This window comes from Lepidochelys kempii, chromosome 25 (genome assembly GCF_965140265.1).
Source record: "Lepidochelys kempii isolate rLepKem1 chromosome 25, rLepKem1.hap2, whole genome shotgun sequence".
NCBI lineage: Eukaryota > Metazoa > Chordata > Testudines > Cheloniidae > Lepidochelys > Lepidochelys kempii.
Genome location: NC_133280.1, coordinates 4,892,595 through 4,910,042, shown reverse-complemented (window position 1 = coordinate 4,910,042; position 17,448 = coordinate 4,892,595). Strand labels below are relative to the sequence as shown.

General features: G+C 57.3%; 1 protein-coding gene across 1 annotated transcript in view; it reads right to left on the bottom strand.

The window, feature by feature from the left end:
• Positions 1-2,203, bottom strand: part of LOC140903096 (protein unc-13 homolog A-like) — a 79,965-nt gene extending 77,762 nt beyond the window's left edge. The window contains exons 1-2 of the mRNA XM_073323849.1: positions 2,119-2,203; positions 176-293 (exon numbers count right to left, since the gene is read on the bottom strand). Coding sequence (XP_073179950.1) covers positions 176-293; positions 2,119-2,123 — 123 coding nt within the window. The 5' untranslated portion in view covers positions 2,124-2,203. The remainder of the gene's footprint in view (positions 1-175; positions 294-2,118) is intronic.
• Between the last annotated feature and the right edge of the window lie 15,245 nt (positions 2,204-17,448).

The following is a 17,448-nucleotide window of genomic DNA, read 5'->3' as shown; positions in this document are numbered from 1 at the left end:
GTGGCTCCCCCGAGACACAGACCCTCCCCTCTCCCTGCCCCCCAGAAGGCCGGCAGGTGGCAAGCAATGCCCAGTCCTGGCCGGGCTCCAAAGGGCAGAGACCGGGACAAGGAGCCAGGAAGGTCCGGGAGTGGCTGCTGTCTGGGCCCTGCTGGGGAGAGCGCCCTGTGCCTACCTCGTTGGACTGCCGGATGGTCTGCAGGGGGATCCATACCGTCCCCACCATGGTGTCCCAGATCAGCCCCTTGTTCCACACCTCCACCGTCAGCCCCAGGTCCAACCGGTTAATCTCACTGCAAGGGAAGCAAAGTGACCACGTGCCCATCGGCGCTGGTCCCATCTGGCTCGCTGCCTCTCCCGAAGCCCTGGGCGGCCTGACTCCCGGCCCCATATATGAGTGAGCTCATGCCACAGGGCCACTCACTGCAGCTGGGAGTCAGTGCTGCTGCCCCATTCCCCACAGCGCCCCCTGCTGGGAGAGGCTGGGACCGGGGGAACTGGGAGCCCCCCCCCCAGCGCTGGAACACGGCATAGGGAGGTTAGATAGACAGCGCCAGCTCCCAAGATTGCACTAGCTGTGACTTGTCATCTGGACACAGCTCAGCTCTGGAAATTGTGTCGGAGTTAATTGTGGAGGGGGGCACTTTTTTCTTTGGTAGGTCCTACAGAAATGTGTGTGTGGAGGGGGAGTTTGAATTTCCCAGCATCCGAGGTGTGAGTTTAACACACACCAACATGCTTCCGAATCTCCTCCCGCTTTGCTGCGTAGACGTCAGAGTCTTCGACCGTCGGAGGAGCCGGCTTCTGAGCAAGGACAAATCTGGAGCTGCCAACGGTTTGACCCTTGGCACTTGTGACGCAGCAGGGAGGGGGGAGTGCTGACCTGGGGATGTGGCAGGGGAGTTGCACTGGGGATGGGAGACCTGAGAGCCTGTCACCTGAGCCAGGAGGGGGACAGGGAGGTAACACCTCTGCCCGGGAAACTGGACAAAGGCTGCAGGAGGGAGCCTGCTGGGGGGGGTTTGGTTTCAGTTTGGTGCTGGGTGGTGGAACCAGGGAACCCCAGGGCTGGGGTCTAAGCTCCCTGCCCCCCAGAAGGACTTGACAGAGGGGTCCTGGTTGTACCCACAAGCTCTGTTTTAGACTGTGTTCCTATTGTCCAATAAACCTTCCGTTTTACTGGCTGGCTGAGGGTCACGGTGAATCCCAGGAAGAGGGGTGCAGGCCCCGGACTCCCCCACACTCCGTGACATCACTTTAATCTCCCACCGGAGTGTGTAGCCTGAGATGGGAGCATCATTCGAGTGATGGTAATTAGGGCCCTTTGGTGAGTCACGGCTGTGTCTGCAGCGGCCCCTCCTGCAGCCCCCTGACCCCAGGTCTGGGACGCGCTGGTGTTTGACGCTTTAAGCAGATGGATGCAGAATGAGGGAGCAAAGGGGACAGGCGGTTTCCTGCCATGTGGAGCAGCCCGGTCCTCAGCGCCAGTCTCTCCCTTGCTGCTGGGATTCCCCCAGGGGCTGCCTCGTCTTGGGGGTTAACAGCTGCCATGTTCCTAGCAGCCCCAGGCTCTGTGCCTAGCTGTGGCCTCCAGGCATGCCCCATGCCCCTGTCTCAGTGACACGGCAGGTGTTTACACTGCTGACAGGTCGGGAATTCCTGGTCTCACCCTGCTCTGGTTCCCCAGGCCCCCTCTGCAGACTGCAGTGGCTTTCTCTGGCTCTCAACCAGTGTGTCGAGTGCCTCGGGCATCGTGCCCAGGCAGAGAGCAGGGATCCGGCACCCACCCGGGGGTCTGGCAGGGCCAACGGCCATGGGTGCGCCAAGAGACGCCTCCCCTTCCCCTCCACGCGATTGCAGGCTCCATGGCCTGGAGGCTGCTGAGGGGCCGGGAGTTTCTCCAGGCCACCCATCGAAGGCGGGGTGACCTGAGACTCTCCGAGGATCCTACATCCGAGCTCCCGACTTCCCAGTTTATCCGGCACATACCTGATTTTGAGGATTTGTGGAACTCATGCGGCACACGGGGTTTATCTGACACCAGCTTCCCAAGAGCACAAGGCCCCGGGAGCCCCCAGACTCCTGGAGCCCCCCGCCCCACCCAAGGGTTGTACTCACAACATGAAGTCCTGCTCCCAGCAGGGCAGGTTCCCCCGCACTGCGATTGTCGTGCTCTTGACATTCTGCACCTTCAGGGTCACGTAGGTGTTGAACTTCTCTGCAGGGAAGGGAGCAGAGGGTGGAGCCTTGGGCCCGGATCAGCCCTGTCCCGGGCGGGGAGGCACCGCGAGTCCCCTGGGCGGGTCGGACAGCCTCCTGGGGCTGGAAATGCTCCCCACCCCTAGCCTCAAAGGCCACCCGCTGGCTCTTCCCATCAGCCCAGGGGCCTCCCCGTCCCCATGCGGAGTCTCCAACTAACACAAGGGAGGTTCTTCCAGCATTGCCCTCCTTGAGCCCAGCTCCAGCACCGACCCTGCCCATGACTCCCCGACCATCTGAGCCCTGGGACCAGCCCAGCCCCCACTCCTCCAGCACCACCCCCCCCATCCTTCCCGACTTTCTCAGCACCGGGACCGGCCCAGCCCCCACTCCTCCAGCACCAACTCCACCCCCCCATCCTTCCCGACTTTCTCAGCCCTGGGACCGGCCCAGCCCCCACTCCTCCAGCACCACCCCCCCCATCCTTCCCAACCGCCTCAGCCCTGGGACCGGCCCAGCCCCCACTCCTCCAGCACCAACTCCACCCCCCCATCCTTCCCGACCGTCTCAGCACCGGGACCGGCCCAGCCCCCACTCCTCCAGCACCACCCCCCCCCCATCCTTCCCGACCGCCTCAGCCCTGGGACCGGCCCAGCCCCCACTCCTCCAGCACCACCCCCCCCATCCTTCCCGACCGTCTCAGCACCGGGACCGGCCCACGCGAGAACTTTCAGCAGTTTGTCGCCAGCTAGGGGCATGGTCAGCTCCCGACGCTGCTTCAGCTCACATGGAGCATGGTTAATGCAGGTTATCCTGACCCCACTGCCCTACATAGCTCTGCCAGGGCCCCTCAGTCCCAACCTGCAGCCCCCTGCTAGCCCAGTCCTGGGATCTGCCCCCCCACAGCTCTGCTCATGCCCCTCAGTCCACCCCCCAGCCCACCCTGGCCTGGCCTGCGTTTCACTCGCCCTGGGCAGAGATGGCAGCACCAGCTGGTGGGCAGGGGTGGAAGCGGGGGGGATTCCAGAGGTGCCAAATGTCCAGGAGTGACGAGACTGAGAGCGGCTTGACTTCTCTCCTCCAGCTCAGCACCCTCCCCCACCCCGGACCTGGGGCGTCACTCACCCCGCTGGGTGTTTCAGCAAAGCTGCCTCTGGCCGCGTGGCTGGCTCCCCTCTCCCACAGCCCCCAGCGCATTGCTTGGCGCTCCTCTGGGGCAGCCCCCCCTCGACCCGACTGCTGTGTGCGTGGGACACCTCCCGCCCTCCCGGGCCAGCGCTGGTAGAGGCAGGGGCAGAAGGGGACTGACAGCAGCTCTGCTGTCCAGCAGGGGGCGCTCCTGGTGCCGGCTCAGCTCCCGTGGTGCTTGGCGCTCTGTGCAAACGGGGACAAAGGGGCCAAACTCCCTCAGCTCTGGATGGGTTTGGATGGCCCCTGCCCCCAGCAAAGCCCCTCTGCACGCCTGCTCTACACTGGCTGACGGGGAGGGGGCGCTGCCGGGCCTTCCCATCCCAGGTAGGGGAGCAGGGTGCCCCCCAGCTCTGCACAGATGGGGTGAACCTGCCCAGGCGTCACAGAAAGGAAGCCAGTGAGATCTGTGTGTGCGACACACCTGTGTGCATAGTATGCTTGTGTGCCTGTAGATGTGGGTGCTGTGTGTGTGTGACCCATGTGTGTCTAGACCCCACTTCCCTCCCAGAGCCAGGGACAGAACCCAGGAGTCCTGGCACCAACTCCCCTGCTCTAACCACTGGACCCCACCTCCTCTCTATTTTGTCCCTTGTATCTGCTGATCCTTTTCGGTAAACTCTGGGGAAGCTGGGACGGGCTGCCCCATGAGTCCTTAGAGCAAGGCCTGGCTTGTGGCTACAGGGTCCCCTCCCTCAGGCCTGGAGGCTCCTCTTGCCTAGTCCCTCGGTACCTTTCTCCCCAGCAAACTCAAGCTGCTCACCCAGGGGCCCTAAATGACCCTTCGTCTCATTAGCCCACCCTACTTTTTAAAGTCAGACCCACACTGGAAGCCCGGCTGCCCCCTGCGGGAAACCCGGCCCCCTCCTGCAGTGCGGATGGGGACCTGGGGAGAGGCTCCTGCCCCAAGCATTCGTGTAGCCCATGTGACCAGGGGTGGTGGGAGTGACTTACCTTGCGCCCCGTCAAACTTGGCTCTTTTAACTGCAAAGAGAGAGAGAGAGAATAAAATGTTTTAGCCTCCATGCCCAGAGAGCTGCCTGAGAAGTGCTAATGGCCCCATCTTGTCCCCGCTCCTAGCGAGCCAGGCCGAGACCCGCTGGAGATCCCCTCTCTGCAGGAAACCAGGCGCCCCACCCTCCCCTCCACTCCGGATGTACTAGTGCTCACTGCAATGGGGGCTGGCAGCTCGGGCCCAGGTCAGGACCCTCCTGTGTCTTTGAGACTTTTGGGGTGCAGTCAGTCACCCCTTGTCCTACAACCCTGAAAGGTGGGAATGGCTGGGTCTGCATCCCAGTGTCCCGGGTGTAACCACCCCCCAGATCCGAGCCCCTTGGAACTTGGGCCTGGATCCAGACTTGAGCCCCATCCCCATCTCAAAATGCCATGGAGACAAGTAACCCCCTCCCACTAGCAAATGTCTCTGGGAAAGATGCTGGCCCCTGTGTGTCTTGGCCCCCTCTCAGCCTCGAGCCACTCACAGGCGCCCCCCAATCCCCACTGCCTTCGTGTTCTGCCATGCAGTTATGAATTCTTGACACGAGCGACTCGACCTTAAGAGCGCTGTCTGCCAGCCCCAGAGAAACAGCGCGGTGTAAAACCCTGCCCCTCATGCTGAGCTCTGGACACAGGGTGGGGCTGGGCTGGGGGGCTCTCAGCCGTGCTTCGGGTGGTTCTCATTGCATGAGAACAGCAGCCAAGTCCTGGGAGGTGCGTCGTCTGGTGCTAGTGAGCACGGGGGAGCTGATGGCAGGAGCTCAGAAGGACCTTTCTCACCAGGCCTGCGTTGAGTGGATGCTGCGATCTTGTCATGAGACCTATTCTCGCATCTGGCTGGCTAGGATACTTGAGGACCCCTGCTCTCTCCTGGATAGACAGGGCCAGGAATTCCTCCGCCTCTCTCTGGAATAACGCCCATCAGCCACAGATAGCAAAGCGTCAAAGAGATGCTAATTAAACTTTGCAGAAGCTCTGTGAGATAGATGAGTCGCTTAGCGAAGGCATTGTTATGGGGGAGGGGGGCAGAGCCTAGAGGCGCCACCATTCTAGGCACTGTGCACAGGTCGACTAAGAGTCAGTCCCTGCCCCAAATCCCCCGCCCCAATACTGGCCAGACAACTCCAGATCCTAAACTGGCAGAATTGGTGCTGCACAAGGAGTCTTTTTCTCTTTTAATGTGGCATTGCTCTCGAGATCAAAGGAACCAGATTCTCCTGCACGCTGCTTGTCACAGAGTCCCCGGGCGATGCTCTGGAACTGCTCCCTACGAACCCAGTCAGGACTCTGGGGCAGTCGCCTTTCTGTGAGCAGCCTGTCTTCAGGACACAGCTCACACAACTTCCACCTTCCTGGGTCTGACCTCGGAGCATTCAGCATCCTCTGCCCCTCCGTGCGCTTCCCACAGCGAGTCCGCTCAGGCGGGGTCCTGGGGAAGCCAGAGGGTCCTGCCCCCCAACTCCGCAGTCAGACGTGACTCTCAGCCAGCCAGTAAAACAGAAGGTTTATTAGACGACAGGAACATGGTCTAAAACAGAGCTTGCAGGTGCAGAGAATGGGACCCCTCAGCTGGGTCCATTTTGGGGGGGCAGTGAGCCAGACAACCCCGTCTGCACTTCACTCCATGTCCCAGCCAGGCCCAAACTGAAACTCCCTCCAGCCCCTCCTCCTCTGGGCTTTGTCTCTTTCCCCGGCCAGGAGGTCACCTGATTCCTTTGTTCTCCAACCCTTTAGCTCTCACCTTGCAGGGGGGAAGGGCCAGGCCATCAGTTGCCAGGAAAGAGGGTGTCGGCCATTCTCTGTGTCCAGACCCCTGCACGCACCTGCCCTCTAGGGCTCTGCAGTGATCATACACCCTTATCGCCACCACCTAGATACTTAAGAACTGCAGAGGGGAAACTGAGGCACCCCCACACTATTCAGAGAAAACATTAAGAACAGTCCCACTTCGTCACTCTGCTGCTAAAGGAAATGCCAGTGTCTCGCTGGATGCTAATGTGGCATGTCACTGGTTAGCTAGTGAGTTCCTTTCACGTGCCCTGCTGCGGCGCCAGTCGGGAGTGTCTTGATGAAATAGACAAAGCTTGTCCTGGGAAAGGGCTGAGTTTGATGAGGCTCTGTGCAGGTCCCGTACCGAAGCGAAGAGAGACCCCAGAATAACCTGGTAGCAAGGGCACTCCCTGGAGGGGGCAGGGACCCAGGTTGAAGAAACAGGGATTGGAACATGGACCTCTCACATCTGAGGTCAGGGCCCCAAGCACTGGGCTACAGAGTCAGTATCTCTCTCATACTCTGCCATAATGAATAGCTAAGTACTTATACACAGTAAGAAAAGGAGGACTTGTGGCACCTTAGAGAATAACAGATTTATTTGAGCATAAGCTTTCGTGAGCTACAGCTCACTTCATCACAGTAGACTCACTCCACGGGGGAGAAACCCGCCACAGAATAGCCTACATGGCCAAGGTAAAAGTCCACTTCCAGATGAGCCCTTGACTGCTGAGCTAGGGCACTTTCTCCTCTCCTCTCTTCCCCCCTGTTTTTAGATGAAAAACGTTGAAGGCTCTTGGCTTCATCCCCACATGGGATGGGACAAACCACTTCCTGTCCTCCCACCCCCTTTTACACTTCTAGGAGTCTGCTGGAGTCAGCTGTCTTTGTGCATTCAGCTCAGTGCAGATTGTACCAGGCGAGACACACCCACTGTGCTCTCTCTCACCGAGTCCTTCCTTGTGCCAGCATTTCCCCACAATCACTCCTGAGGACCCATTAGATAGCTGCCCTAGGTTAGGCCTGCTGAAAATGCTGTTTGTGTTGTAAGAAAGGAGGCCGCAAATATTCCCCAGAATTTGGGTAACCCACCGGCGCGTCTCAGCAGTTGAGGCCGAGTCCAGCTGTAACAAGCCGAACTTTCTGCTCCCTGGCAGGAGGGTGGAGGGTTCAAGTGGGACTGGTTCATTCCCTCCCACCGCCCCCTTGTTTCCTTCAATAAACCTTAAAGGGCACGACTGAGTCTTGCTTTCCCATCACTGCTTCCAACATGATGGTGAGTTCCTGTTGGTCCCAGAAGGCAATAGATCCTGGATGCGTCACCTGGTCTTTAAATCACAGGGGAGCTCGTTTAGGGAGCGAGTCAGGTGAAGGTAACGGATTTCATAGAATCATAGAATCATAGAATATCAGGGTTGGAAGGGACCACAGGAGGTCATCTAGTCCAACCCCCTGCTCAAAGCAGGACCAATCCCCAATTAAATCATCCCAGCCAGGGCTTTGTCAAGCCTGACCTTAAAAACTTCTAAGGAAGAAGATTCTACCACCTCCCTAGGTAACGCATTCCAGTGTTTCACCACCCTCCTAGTGAAAAAGTTTTTCCTAATATCCAACCTAAACCTCCCCCACTGCAACTTGAGACCATTACTCCTTGTCCTGTCCTCTTCTACCACTGAGAATAGTCTAGAACCATCCTCTCTGGAACCACCTCTCAGGTAGTTGAAAGCAGCTATCAAATCCCCCCTCATTCTTCTCTTCTGAAGACTAAACAATCCCAGTTCCCTCAGCCTCTGCTCATAAGTCATGTGTTCCAGACCCCTAATCATTTTTGTTGCCCTTCGCTGGACTCTCTCCAATTTATCCACATCCTTCTTGTAGTGTGGGGCCCAAAACTGGACACAGTACTCCAGATGAGGCCTCACCAATGTCGAATAGAGGGGGACGATCACGTCCCTCGATCTGCTGGCAATGCCCCTACTTATACATCCCAAAATGCCATTGGCCTTCTTGGCAACAAGGGCACACTGTTGACTCATATCCAGCTTCTCGTCCACTGTCACCCCTAGGTCCTTTTCCGCAGAACTGCTGCCGAGCCATTCGGTCCCTAGTCTGTAGCTGTGCATTGGGTTCTTCCATCCTAAGTGCAGGACCTTGCACTTATCCTTATTGAACCTCATCAGATTTCTTTTGGCCCAATCCTCCAATTTGTCTAGGTCCCTCTGTATCCTATCCCTGCCCTCCAGCGTATCTACCACTCCTCCCAGTTTAGTATCATCCGCAAATTTGCTGAGAGTGCAATCCACACCATCCTCCAGATCATTTATGAAGATATTGAACAAAACTGTGCCTGCACAAGAGGAGATTCATATGCAACGGGGAACAATTCCACTAACGAAATCAGGTACTCGGCCAAAACTCCCCTGGTCTTCCGTGGAGGTGCTGCCAATCTGCAGCAGAGCAAGGGAGAGGAGAGTTGGGCCCTGAGACTGGAGTGAGAGTTAGGAGCACGGCCCAGCAGGGAAAAGCTAGTTTGGGGAGGAGCCTCCTAAGGAGCAGAGGGGAAGTCCCTTGATCTGAGGCATTTTATGGTGATGCTGGCCAAAGCACTCTCCGGAAGGATCACGCTTTAGCAGAGAGGGCGGGGCGGCATGGCCAGCTGGCACTGGGATTTTCAGGAGATCTTTTGGGCTAGAGGAAGCTCGGCCTCTCATGTCGCCACAGGACCTGGCTGGAGTCTAGCCACAGAGCCGTTCCCGTCTGGGCAGTCGGAGCAGTCCCAACACAGCTCACAGGCTGGGGCTGGCTTTGAAACCAGTGAGCGAAAGCAGGAGTTGAAACATGTCGGAAACGCTCTTATCAGCTTCCTGCCAAGAGACCAGCCACTCAGGGGTGGGGGAAGCCGAGCGCCGTGAGCTAGAGAGTGGGGAGACGGGATTGAACCACGAGACAGGGCCAGGATTAGCCGGCAGCGGCTGGGAGATCCCTGGGCGGCAGGATGGGCTCCCAAAGGCCCGCTGGAGGGCCAGGGCCTCAGCTGGAGGAAACCCAAGGAGGATACTGGCATCAGCGGCTTGTGCAATGAGAGCGAAACTCACAGCGAGGCCTGGCAGGGAGGCTGCCGCCTGATCTGCAGCCTCTCCTTCGCGGCAAGACAAGCCAGCGCAGCCTCTCCACAGCTGAGTCACGCTGCAGCCATTCCCCGAGTCCCCTGCACTGCGTGCTGCCTTCATCTTTAACACACACCGGCCAGGCCCCTGCATGGGCTCCCCTGTCTCCCCTCTGCCTCCGCACCCCTGCAAAGCTGGGGGGTTGGCTCCAGGGAAGCAGCCCCAGACTAGCCACCTGAGGGGCAGCCCATCCCAGCTGCGTGAATGGGAAGTGGTGTTCCGGGTGTTGTGGGTTGAAACTTTGTTGAAACAGTTGGGTGGCAAACACTGTCCTTCATCTGGGATAAATGGAAACCACAATCAAGCTCCTTTGCGGAACCAGGTAGCTGAAACAGTAACAGCCCCCTACCCAAAGCACAGATCCACATGGGAGGAGTTTCACGGGGTATTGTTTCGGGAAGGCTGGCATGTGGGTAAAAGAGAGGCAGCGCTAAGAAGGTGGCAGAGAAGCACCCGCCACAGAAACACTGGGAGTGTGGCCCTGAGAAAAAGCTAACGGGGAGAGCTTTTGGGCAAAGTACTGGCTGAAGGGGGCGTGGGGTTGTGAGCAAAGAAGCTGTCTCTCGCTGTTCGATTCCGGCTGTGTTCAGGGAAACAGACTTTGTACATTCTTTGTGCAGAACCCCAATTGCATCCAAGAAATACCTGACTTCATCATCAGTTTCTCCTCCTCCCCGAAACAACCCCCAGGCACATGAACGTTGGCTAAGCACTCAGGTCAGACGGAGTCATGAGTGGCTGGAGTGCAGGGGATTGGGCTCCTCGGTGCAAGGGAAACACATGGCTCGGCGCTCTCTTTCCATGGCCAGGACCTCCACCCCTGTGACTGTAACCACGCACTCACACCCCAGCACAAGCCTAGGACTTGCCAGCTGTTCTGTACCCTCTCCCTGCAGCTGAGCCTGTAGCAGGCCTTCGAAAGCCTCCCCCGGATGCCTGGGCATTGACCACTGTCGCCTGACCCTTCCTGGAGCAGGGCTGGGTGATGTGGCTGTTGGAACGCTAGTCACACCCATCAGAGCAATAGCCTTGAAGGAGGCAGCCAGGGCCCTGTTCCAGCTCTCTGGCGCCCTGTGACCTGCTCCCAGCTCTACCGCTCAGCTGCTGAGTGACCTTGGGCCAGTCACTTCCCCTCTCTGTGCCTCAGTTTCTCCGTCTCTAAAATGGGGATAGAGCAAAGGGCTCTGATATCCATGGCTGAACAGCGCCACTTGAAAGCTAAGCAGTGGCAGGGGCTGGGGGGGCAGAGGGGGGGGCGAGGTAATACCCTGTCTTGGCCCAGCTACAGCTATTCCTTCACCCACCTTGTCGCTCCAACATCCTGGGACAGACACAGCTACAAGACTGCAGACAACCAAGGGCAGGGCAGACAAGACCCAAGAACACTGCCCCCATCCCCCCCAGTTCTTTCTCCATCTGAGCCCTGCCCCGCAGTCCCAATCCTCGAATGCCAAGACAGCCTCGGCAGCAGTGAGGAAACTCCCCTGCATGTGGCTGAGCCGTCTGGAGCGAGCGCAGAGCAGCCCCGACTGTGTGAACTGCTCCCAGAGGCCGGCAGTGGCTTCACCCAGCCTAGCTCATCAATAGCTCATCTCTTACCCTGTCCCCAAACCCAGGCATGCAGCTGCCCTGTTCCTGCCTTGCCGGCCCCTGGCTCCCACTGGTTTCTGTCCCTCCCCAGCCCTAGGCCTTCGCTCCCTTTAAAGCGGCAGGATCTAAACAGCAAGGCTGAACGCGGGGAACCAGCTCGGCTGCGGACGCTACAGGAACTTGGAGGCAGGTGCTGGGTTAGTTATGTGGGGCTGAAACCTCACTGCATTCAGATGAGGATTAAATGAAGGAGGCTGGGGGGCCAGTCAGCCTGCCACATCCCAAGGACGGGCAGCCAACTCCCGCAGCTCCCCGTGAAGGCTAGGATGTAACGCTCCTGCCACTGGGGAAATACCGGAAGAGAAACAGTGAGGTTGTGCACTCCTCTGTGTGTGTGTGTGTGTCTAGAGCTCATACTGTCCCCCGAGAGCCATGGGAGGGAACAAAGAGTTTATCGCACCTAGTTTAAAAACAGGGAAACTGAGGCACAGAGAGGGGCAGGGACTGGCCCAACCACGAGTGAGCAGCAGAGCTGGGTCTAAGAACCCAGGTGTCCTGGTCGGTCTCATTCCAGAGTGTTCGTCAGACCTGCAAGGGGTCTCCTGGAAGTTCCCCGAGTGGGTTTGAGGAAGCAGGTGATGCAGTCACCCGGCGCATAGACAGAGCTGCTGTCTGGACCCATCCCTGTTGAACACCCTGGGAGCAGGGGCGTCCTCATGCAAGAAAGATCCCGGCGAGGGGACGAGACCTGCCGCCGGCAACCTCTGTGCACCAGGCTCTTCCACTTGCCGAGGTCCCCCAGGGCCTGTCACAGCAGATCCACCCCGCCGGTTGACACATCACATCCTCTTAGCCGCTGCGTGCGATGCGCCGGGCCCCACCCACTGCTGGCTCGTCGTGCATCTGTCTGGGGGAGCCTGGCCTCCCCCGCCACGGGGAGACGCGTAACCCAGCAGGGTTAAGGGAGCTGCAGTGCCGGGGGCAGGGTTGTCACTCCAGAGACAGCGCATTCTTTCTGCATCGCCCCCCCCCCCCCGCCACCGTGTCCCGGGGTCCCTCCCCAGCAAGAGGATGGTGGGACTGGAAGAGCATCTGCCACCAGCAGGATCCTTCCAGTGCTTGGCCATGCTGGGGGCTCTCTGCGGGTAGGGTGTGCGGACACACAGGCTTGGGTGAGCCTCCCATGCGGCTGCGGCCCTCTTCAGAGGTCAGCCGGAGCCCTGGTGACTCCACGCCGGTCCCAGGAGCTATTCCTGATGGACGCAGGCTCCCCTGGCCCGACCATTACTGGGAGAGGATGCTGGGGCTGGCTACACTGGGCTGAGATCACCCACTGCGCCTCAGTGGAGCGACAGCGGAGATCGGCGTCAGCAAGGCGAGTCTCCTCTCTCTTACCCTCATGTAAATCGGAGGAGCCCGAGGGGAGGGCAAGCAAGAGGCAGCACAAGGCCCTGTGGATCTGCTCAGCCCACGGCCTTATGCCCGGATATGTGCCGGGAGCCGCATCAGCCTCTCCTCGCCCCCAGGACACGCAGGAGCTGCTGTGAAATCGGTGGCCCAGTTCTGGCCTGCCTGGGAGCGAGGGTTAAATCTCGTTCTCCGGGCAGCACGTTCAACCCGCGTAAAAGCCACTGACCCAGTTTTGAGCCATCACCGCTCGTGAGCTAAATCCCAGAGACACAACTCCTTCCGCTGCTTTCAAAGGGAAAATCAATTCATTGAGGAACTGTTTGTAACTGACAGCCCCCCCCCACCCCCGTCTTCCCTGTCTCTGCGGCTGGGCCAGATCCCCAGTGAAGTCACTGGAGCTATGCTGTCACGGAGTCCCTGGGCGATGCTCTGGAACTGCTCCCTACGCAGCCAGGCAGGACTCTGGGGAAGACTCCTCTCGGGGAGCAGCCTGTCTGCAGGGGAAACAGCTCACACGGCTTCCACCTTCCTGGGTCTGACCTCGGAGCATTCAGCATCCTCTGCCCCTCCGTGCGCTTCCCACAGCGAGTCCGCTCAGGCGCGGTCCTGGGGAAGCCAGAGGGTCCTGCCCCCCAACTCCGCAGTCAGACGTGACTCTCAGCCAGCCAGTAAAACAGAAGGTTTATTAGAAGACAGGAACATGGTCTAACACAGAGCTTGTAGGTACAGAGAACAGGACCCCTCAGCTGGGTCCATTTTGGGGGGCAGTGAGCCAGACAACCCCGTCTGCACTTCACTCCATGTCTCCCTCCAGCCCCTCCTCCCCTGGGCTTTGTCCCTTTCCTGGGCCAGGAGGTCACCGGATTCCTTTGTTCTCCAACCCTTTAGCTCTCACCTTGCAGGGGGGAAGGGCCAGGCCATTAGTTGCCAGGAAACAGGGTGTCGGCCATTCTCTGTGTCCAGACCCCTGCACACACCTGCCCTCTAGGGCTCTGCAACGATCATACACCCTTATCCCACCACCTAGATACTTAAGAACTGCATAGGGGAAACCGAGGCACCCCCACACTATTCAGAGAAAACATTAAGAACAGTCCCACTTCATTACATACGCCACTTTACACCAGCTGCAGATCTGGCCTGCTGTCTGCAGTTGGCTTCTGTCCCCGAAACCAACCTTTTCTGCCTCCTGATAACATGGTCCCTGTTTTACAAAGGGCAAGTTTCGAGATCAGAGGCCTGATTCTGCTCTCACACCAGTTTACATGATAGATTTCAGTGGAGTTACTCCTGATTTACATTGGGATTGGTGAGAGACAAATTGCTCCCTGAGCTCTGTGCTCTCAGTTCCTTTCCGTTCAGTGGATTTACACCCGCTCAGGATGTGCCCTCGGATGTGAGGGCCTGATTCTGTACATTGCTGCCAGAGAGCAGAACTCCCACGAGAGGCGGGTCCGACGCTTCGCACTGACCCAAAATTCCTCAGATTCTGCTAGCTTCCAGCAGGCCTGGCACATTGTTTCAGGCCCTACCATGGTATACGTCCCAGCCCCAAGGACCCTTCCAAAGCACTTTATGAGTTACATGCACATGGAGTCACTTCACTCACTGCTGAAATGCAACCGTCTCTGGGGTGGACATCTAGTTCTCAGCACAGAGTGAGAGTTCCAGCTGCGAAACCAAGCTCTTATGGAGGTCTGTGGGATCTTTAATGTCCATGCAGAGCATACAAGACCTACAGGGGTGAGGTCTTATCTGAAACGGCCTCCAAACACTAAGCTGTGAGGCCCCTCGGGGCTTTAACGCAGTCCACCGCAAGGGGCTTTTACCTGCGGCGCTCAGAAGCGTCTGAGTCTGAGCTAAGATACAGCAGGAGCAGCGCCAGTTGGAATAGGGGAGTGACACAGCTGTAAAAGTGGGGTGAAAGGACAGTGAGACCCCAAGGCCTCTCCATAACTAAGACGAAGGGCCCATTAAAGGTACATCTGCACTACGTGGCCTGTGCCCCAACCTGGTGCCGAAGCAGCACACACCCACCTTCCCGAATGGTGTTAGAACCCCTCTTCCGTCGACATAACTGTGTCTGCACTGGGGTTTGTGTCTGGGGAGCACATCAGCTGGGGTGTGGGTACGTCACCCCGCTGAGCGGCACGGCTGCCCAAGCCTAAGCAATGAGCATAACTTCCCTTGACACAGGGGGACAGACTCTGCTGTCACATCAGCCTTATACCGGTGTGAACCGCCACTGTCTGGAGTGGAGTTACTCCTGATTTACACCAGGGTAACACAGATCAGAATCAAGCCCAACAGTGCCCCAGCTGGAGTGCTTCAATGTAGACACTACTGGAGGGGGTTCTCCCATCGCTGTAGGTAATCCGGTGCCCTGAGAAGCTGTAGCCAGGCCCATGTAAGTTCCTGGAGCAGACCAGCCCCTAGTGTACGCCCACTGACTTACTCCTGATTTGCACCCTGAGGTAAGTAGGATCAGAATCAGGCCTAGGACATGTATAAAAATCACTATCATCCATTGCCAACACGCAGCCACTTCTGGGGTGGACACGTGGCAGCCACTCTCCACCCAGACGCTGTCACAGCTCTGCCACTCAGCAGGGAAAGAGCAGCACAACATGCCCTGCTGCAATGGAAGGGAGGAGCTGGGCCAAAGGAAACAAAGCCCTCAGCCACAAATCCCAGCTTTCGACCTGCATCTTTATTTCAAACCCTTCACAGCCCGGGAGGATTTGGCACAGGGGTTCTGGGCAGCTTCTATAGGGTTTGGTTCTCTGCTCCCTGCCAGCCTTGGGGGCTGGAGTCTGCTCTCAGTTACACTGGGTGTAAATCAGGAATAACTCCACTGGATCCCATGGAGTTCCACCTGTGTGAGTGAGAAGGGTTTACAAGTGAAATAGACAACACAGAGCAAGGAAGGGCTGTTTATAGAGGTGCAAATTTGGGGTCAAATTTCCTGAACATCAGATGCCACACTGGGTGCTGAGACATTTCAAAATCTGGTCACATTTGTGGGGCCACATTTTTGCCAGCTCTCCGGGGGCCAAACTTTCAGGGGCTCAACACCCACAACCGGGGCCTGGTTCTCCAAAGAGCACCCACGTGCTGAGCATTGTGGAAAACCTGGCCCTTAGTCTCTTGCCAAAGGTCATGCTCTGAGTTCTCCTGAGTCTCGATCTACTTCCTCCAGGGAGACACTGTGGCCTCGCAAGGAGAGCACTGGACTGAGAGCTGGGGTCAATTCCCAGCTCTGCCACTGATTTGCTGGGTGGGATTGGGCATGCCACTTACCCTCCCAGTGTCCCCATCTGTAAAATGGGGATAATGCAGACCTCCTTTGTAAAGTGCTTTGAGCTCTATGGATAAGCACTAGCAGCTAAGCATTGCTGTAAGCCACAAGACCATTCTTCTTCTCTTGTAAACATGCCCTGGTTCTTTCCTGTGCCTTGGAGATCACACACTGTGGGGGCAGCATGTCTGTAACGCAGCACGCTGGGAAAAGTTGGTAGGAAAATTCCAGGAAAGTTACAGCCCCAGGCCCAGCAGCTAAATGTTAAGGCTCAGGAACCAGGCGGCTTTGTCGTTCTTTTGCAAAGCTCCTAAAGTAATTAGACCCTATTACAGATTGGGCTACTGCCAAGTTGCCTTTTGTTTCACAGATTCAAGATGTTCTTGTGTTCTTGAATCACACACACACACACATGGCCTCTCTCCCAAACTGGTTAATCGGTTTCTTTCTAATGCACAGGGCTTAAGCAATCAGCCAAAGCATATTCTTCTAAACTTTGTACAAACCCCAACCCCTCCGGGGTAGGGGTGTGTGTGTGTGTGTGTGTCAAGGCCGAGGGAGGTGAATTTCAGCCTCAGATTAGTTATTGTGACTTGCCAGTTTACCAGCCTTTTAAAACCAGAGTTTGTCGTAGCCAGAGCTGGTCAAATATTGGAATTCCCATTTCAGAGAAATTTCATCAACATCCATACGATGCTGTGAAAAAAACTGGCTTAGTCTAAATGGCATTTTCTTATGGAAAACTGGATGAACATTTCCTGCCTGGCATTAGCCATGGGAACGCCCACGGAGTGGAGGCTCTTTAGACAGGACAATGCAAACTATGCAATGCAATGCAAACTAGGTACCTTTTACTTCGCACCGGCCAAGTTCACATAGTGCAGTTCCAGCACAACAAACTGCCGATCACCCCCCCAGGACGAACTGCAGGGCCATGTAGACAAGCCCTGGCCGTCTGCAAAAGATCGCCCTGTATATTGGGCTCAGAAAGGCAGTCCTGGGCGTGGGGGGTAGAATCCCAACACCCCTGGCTCTGTCAAGATGACTCAGTCCGATTCAGGGTTGGTGGAGAAAGACGGGCAGCCCCGGGAGCTGTGTCCTATGGGAGAGGAGATGGTGAGTCTCACCTGTTCTCCAGGACCCGTCGTAGCTGGCATTGATTGGTCCCTTTGTTGGCAGCTTCTGTTGAGAAGAGACTGATGTGCTCTAGCGGTGGGTCCCTCGCAAGTCACATTGATAGTGAGGGGCATCGCTTGCCAGACAGTACCCATGCCATGTAGTCAGTCTCCAGGGCTCCCGGTCCATCCCCTTTCATCAGCACAAAAACCATCCCGTAAGGACTTTCGCCAACTCTCAATGGAGCTTGGCTCATTTTGGTGCTTCGGAAAATGTTACCCTGAATTTTTAAAAAGCTGTCGCCCTCTCGCCCACAAAATCCACTCGGAGCCATGTTACCTACATGAAACAGGGTTAGCTCTTGATCGCTGCTCTGCAAAATACATGCCCAGGACTGGACTTCGAACCCCTCGAGCTCGTTTGGGGTTTCGAGCTAGTCTCCTTTCAGCTTCTCGGGCACCTGCACAAGGCTGCAGTGGTTGGGTCGCAAATGCTACAGGGGGAGGCTTAACTGTGGGGAGTTCCTTAAAGACTTGACTCTGTTTCCACTGGAATTTAAAATAACCCCAGAGCCATTTCTAGAGAGCTTAGCTCCTGCCAACGTTTAAAATTTGTACAAAAGCGAAAGCTGGGGCCAAATCGGATCTGACAGGATCTCATTAACCGGAAGAGCCGTCCCTTTTCGGATGGCTTAAAGGCTCTCTCGGAGGTGAT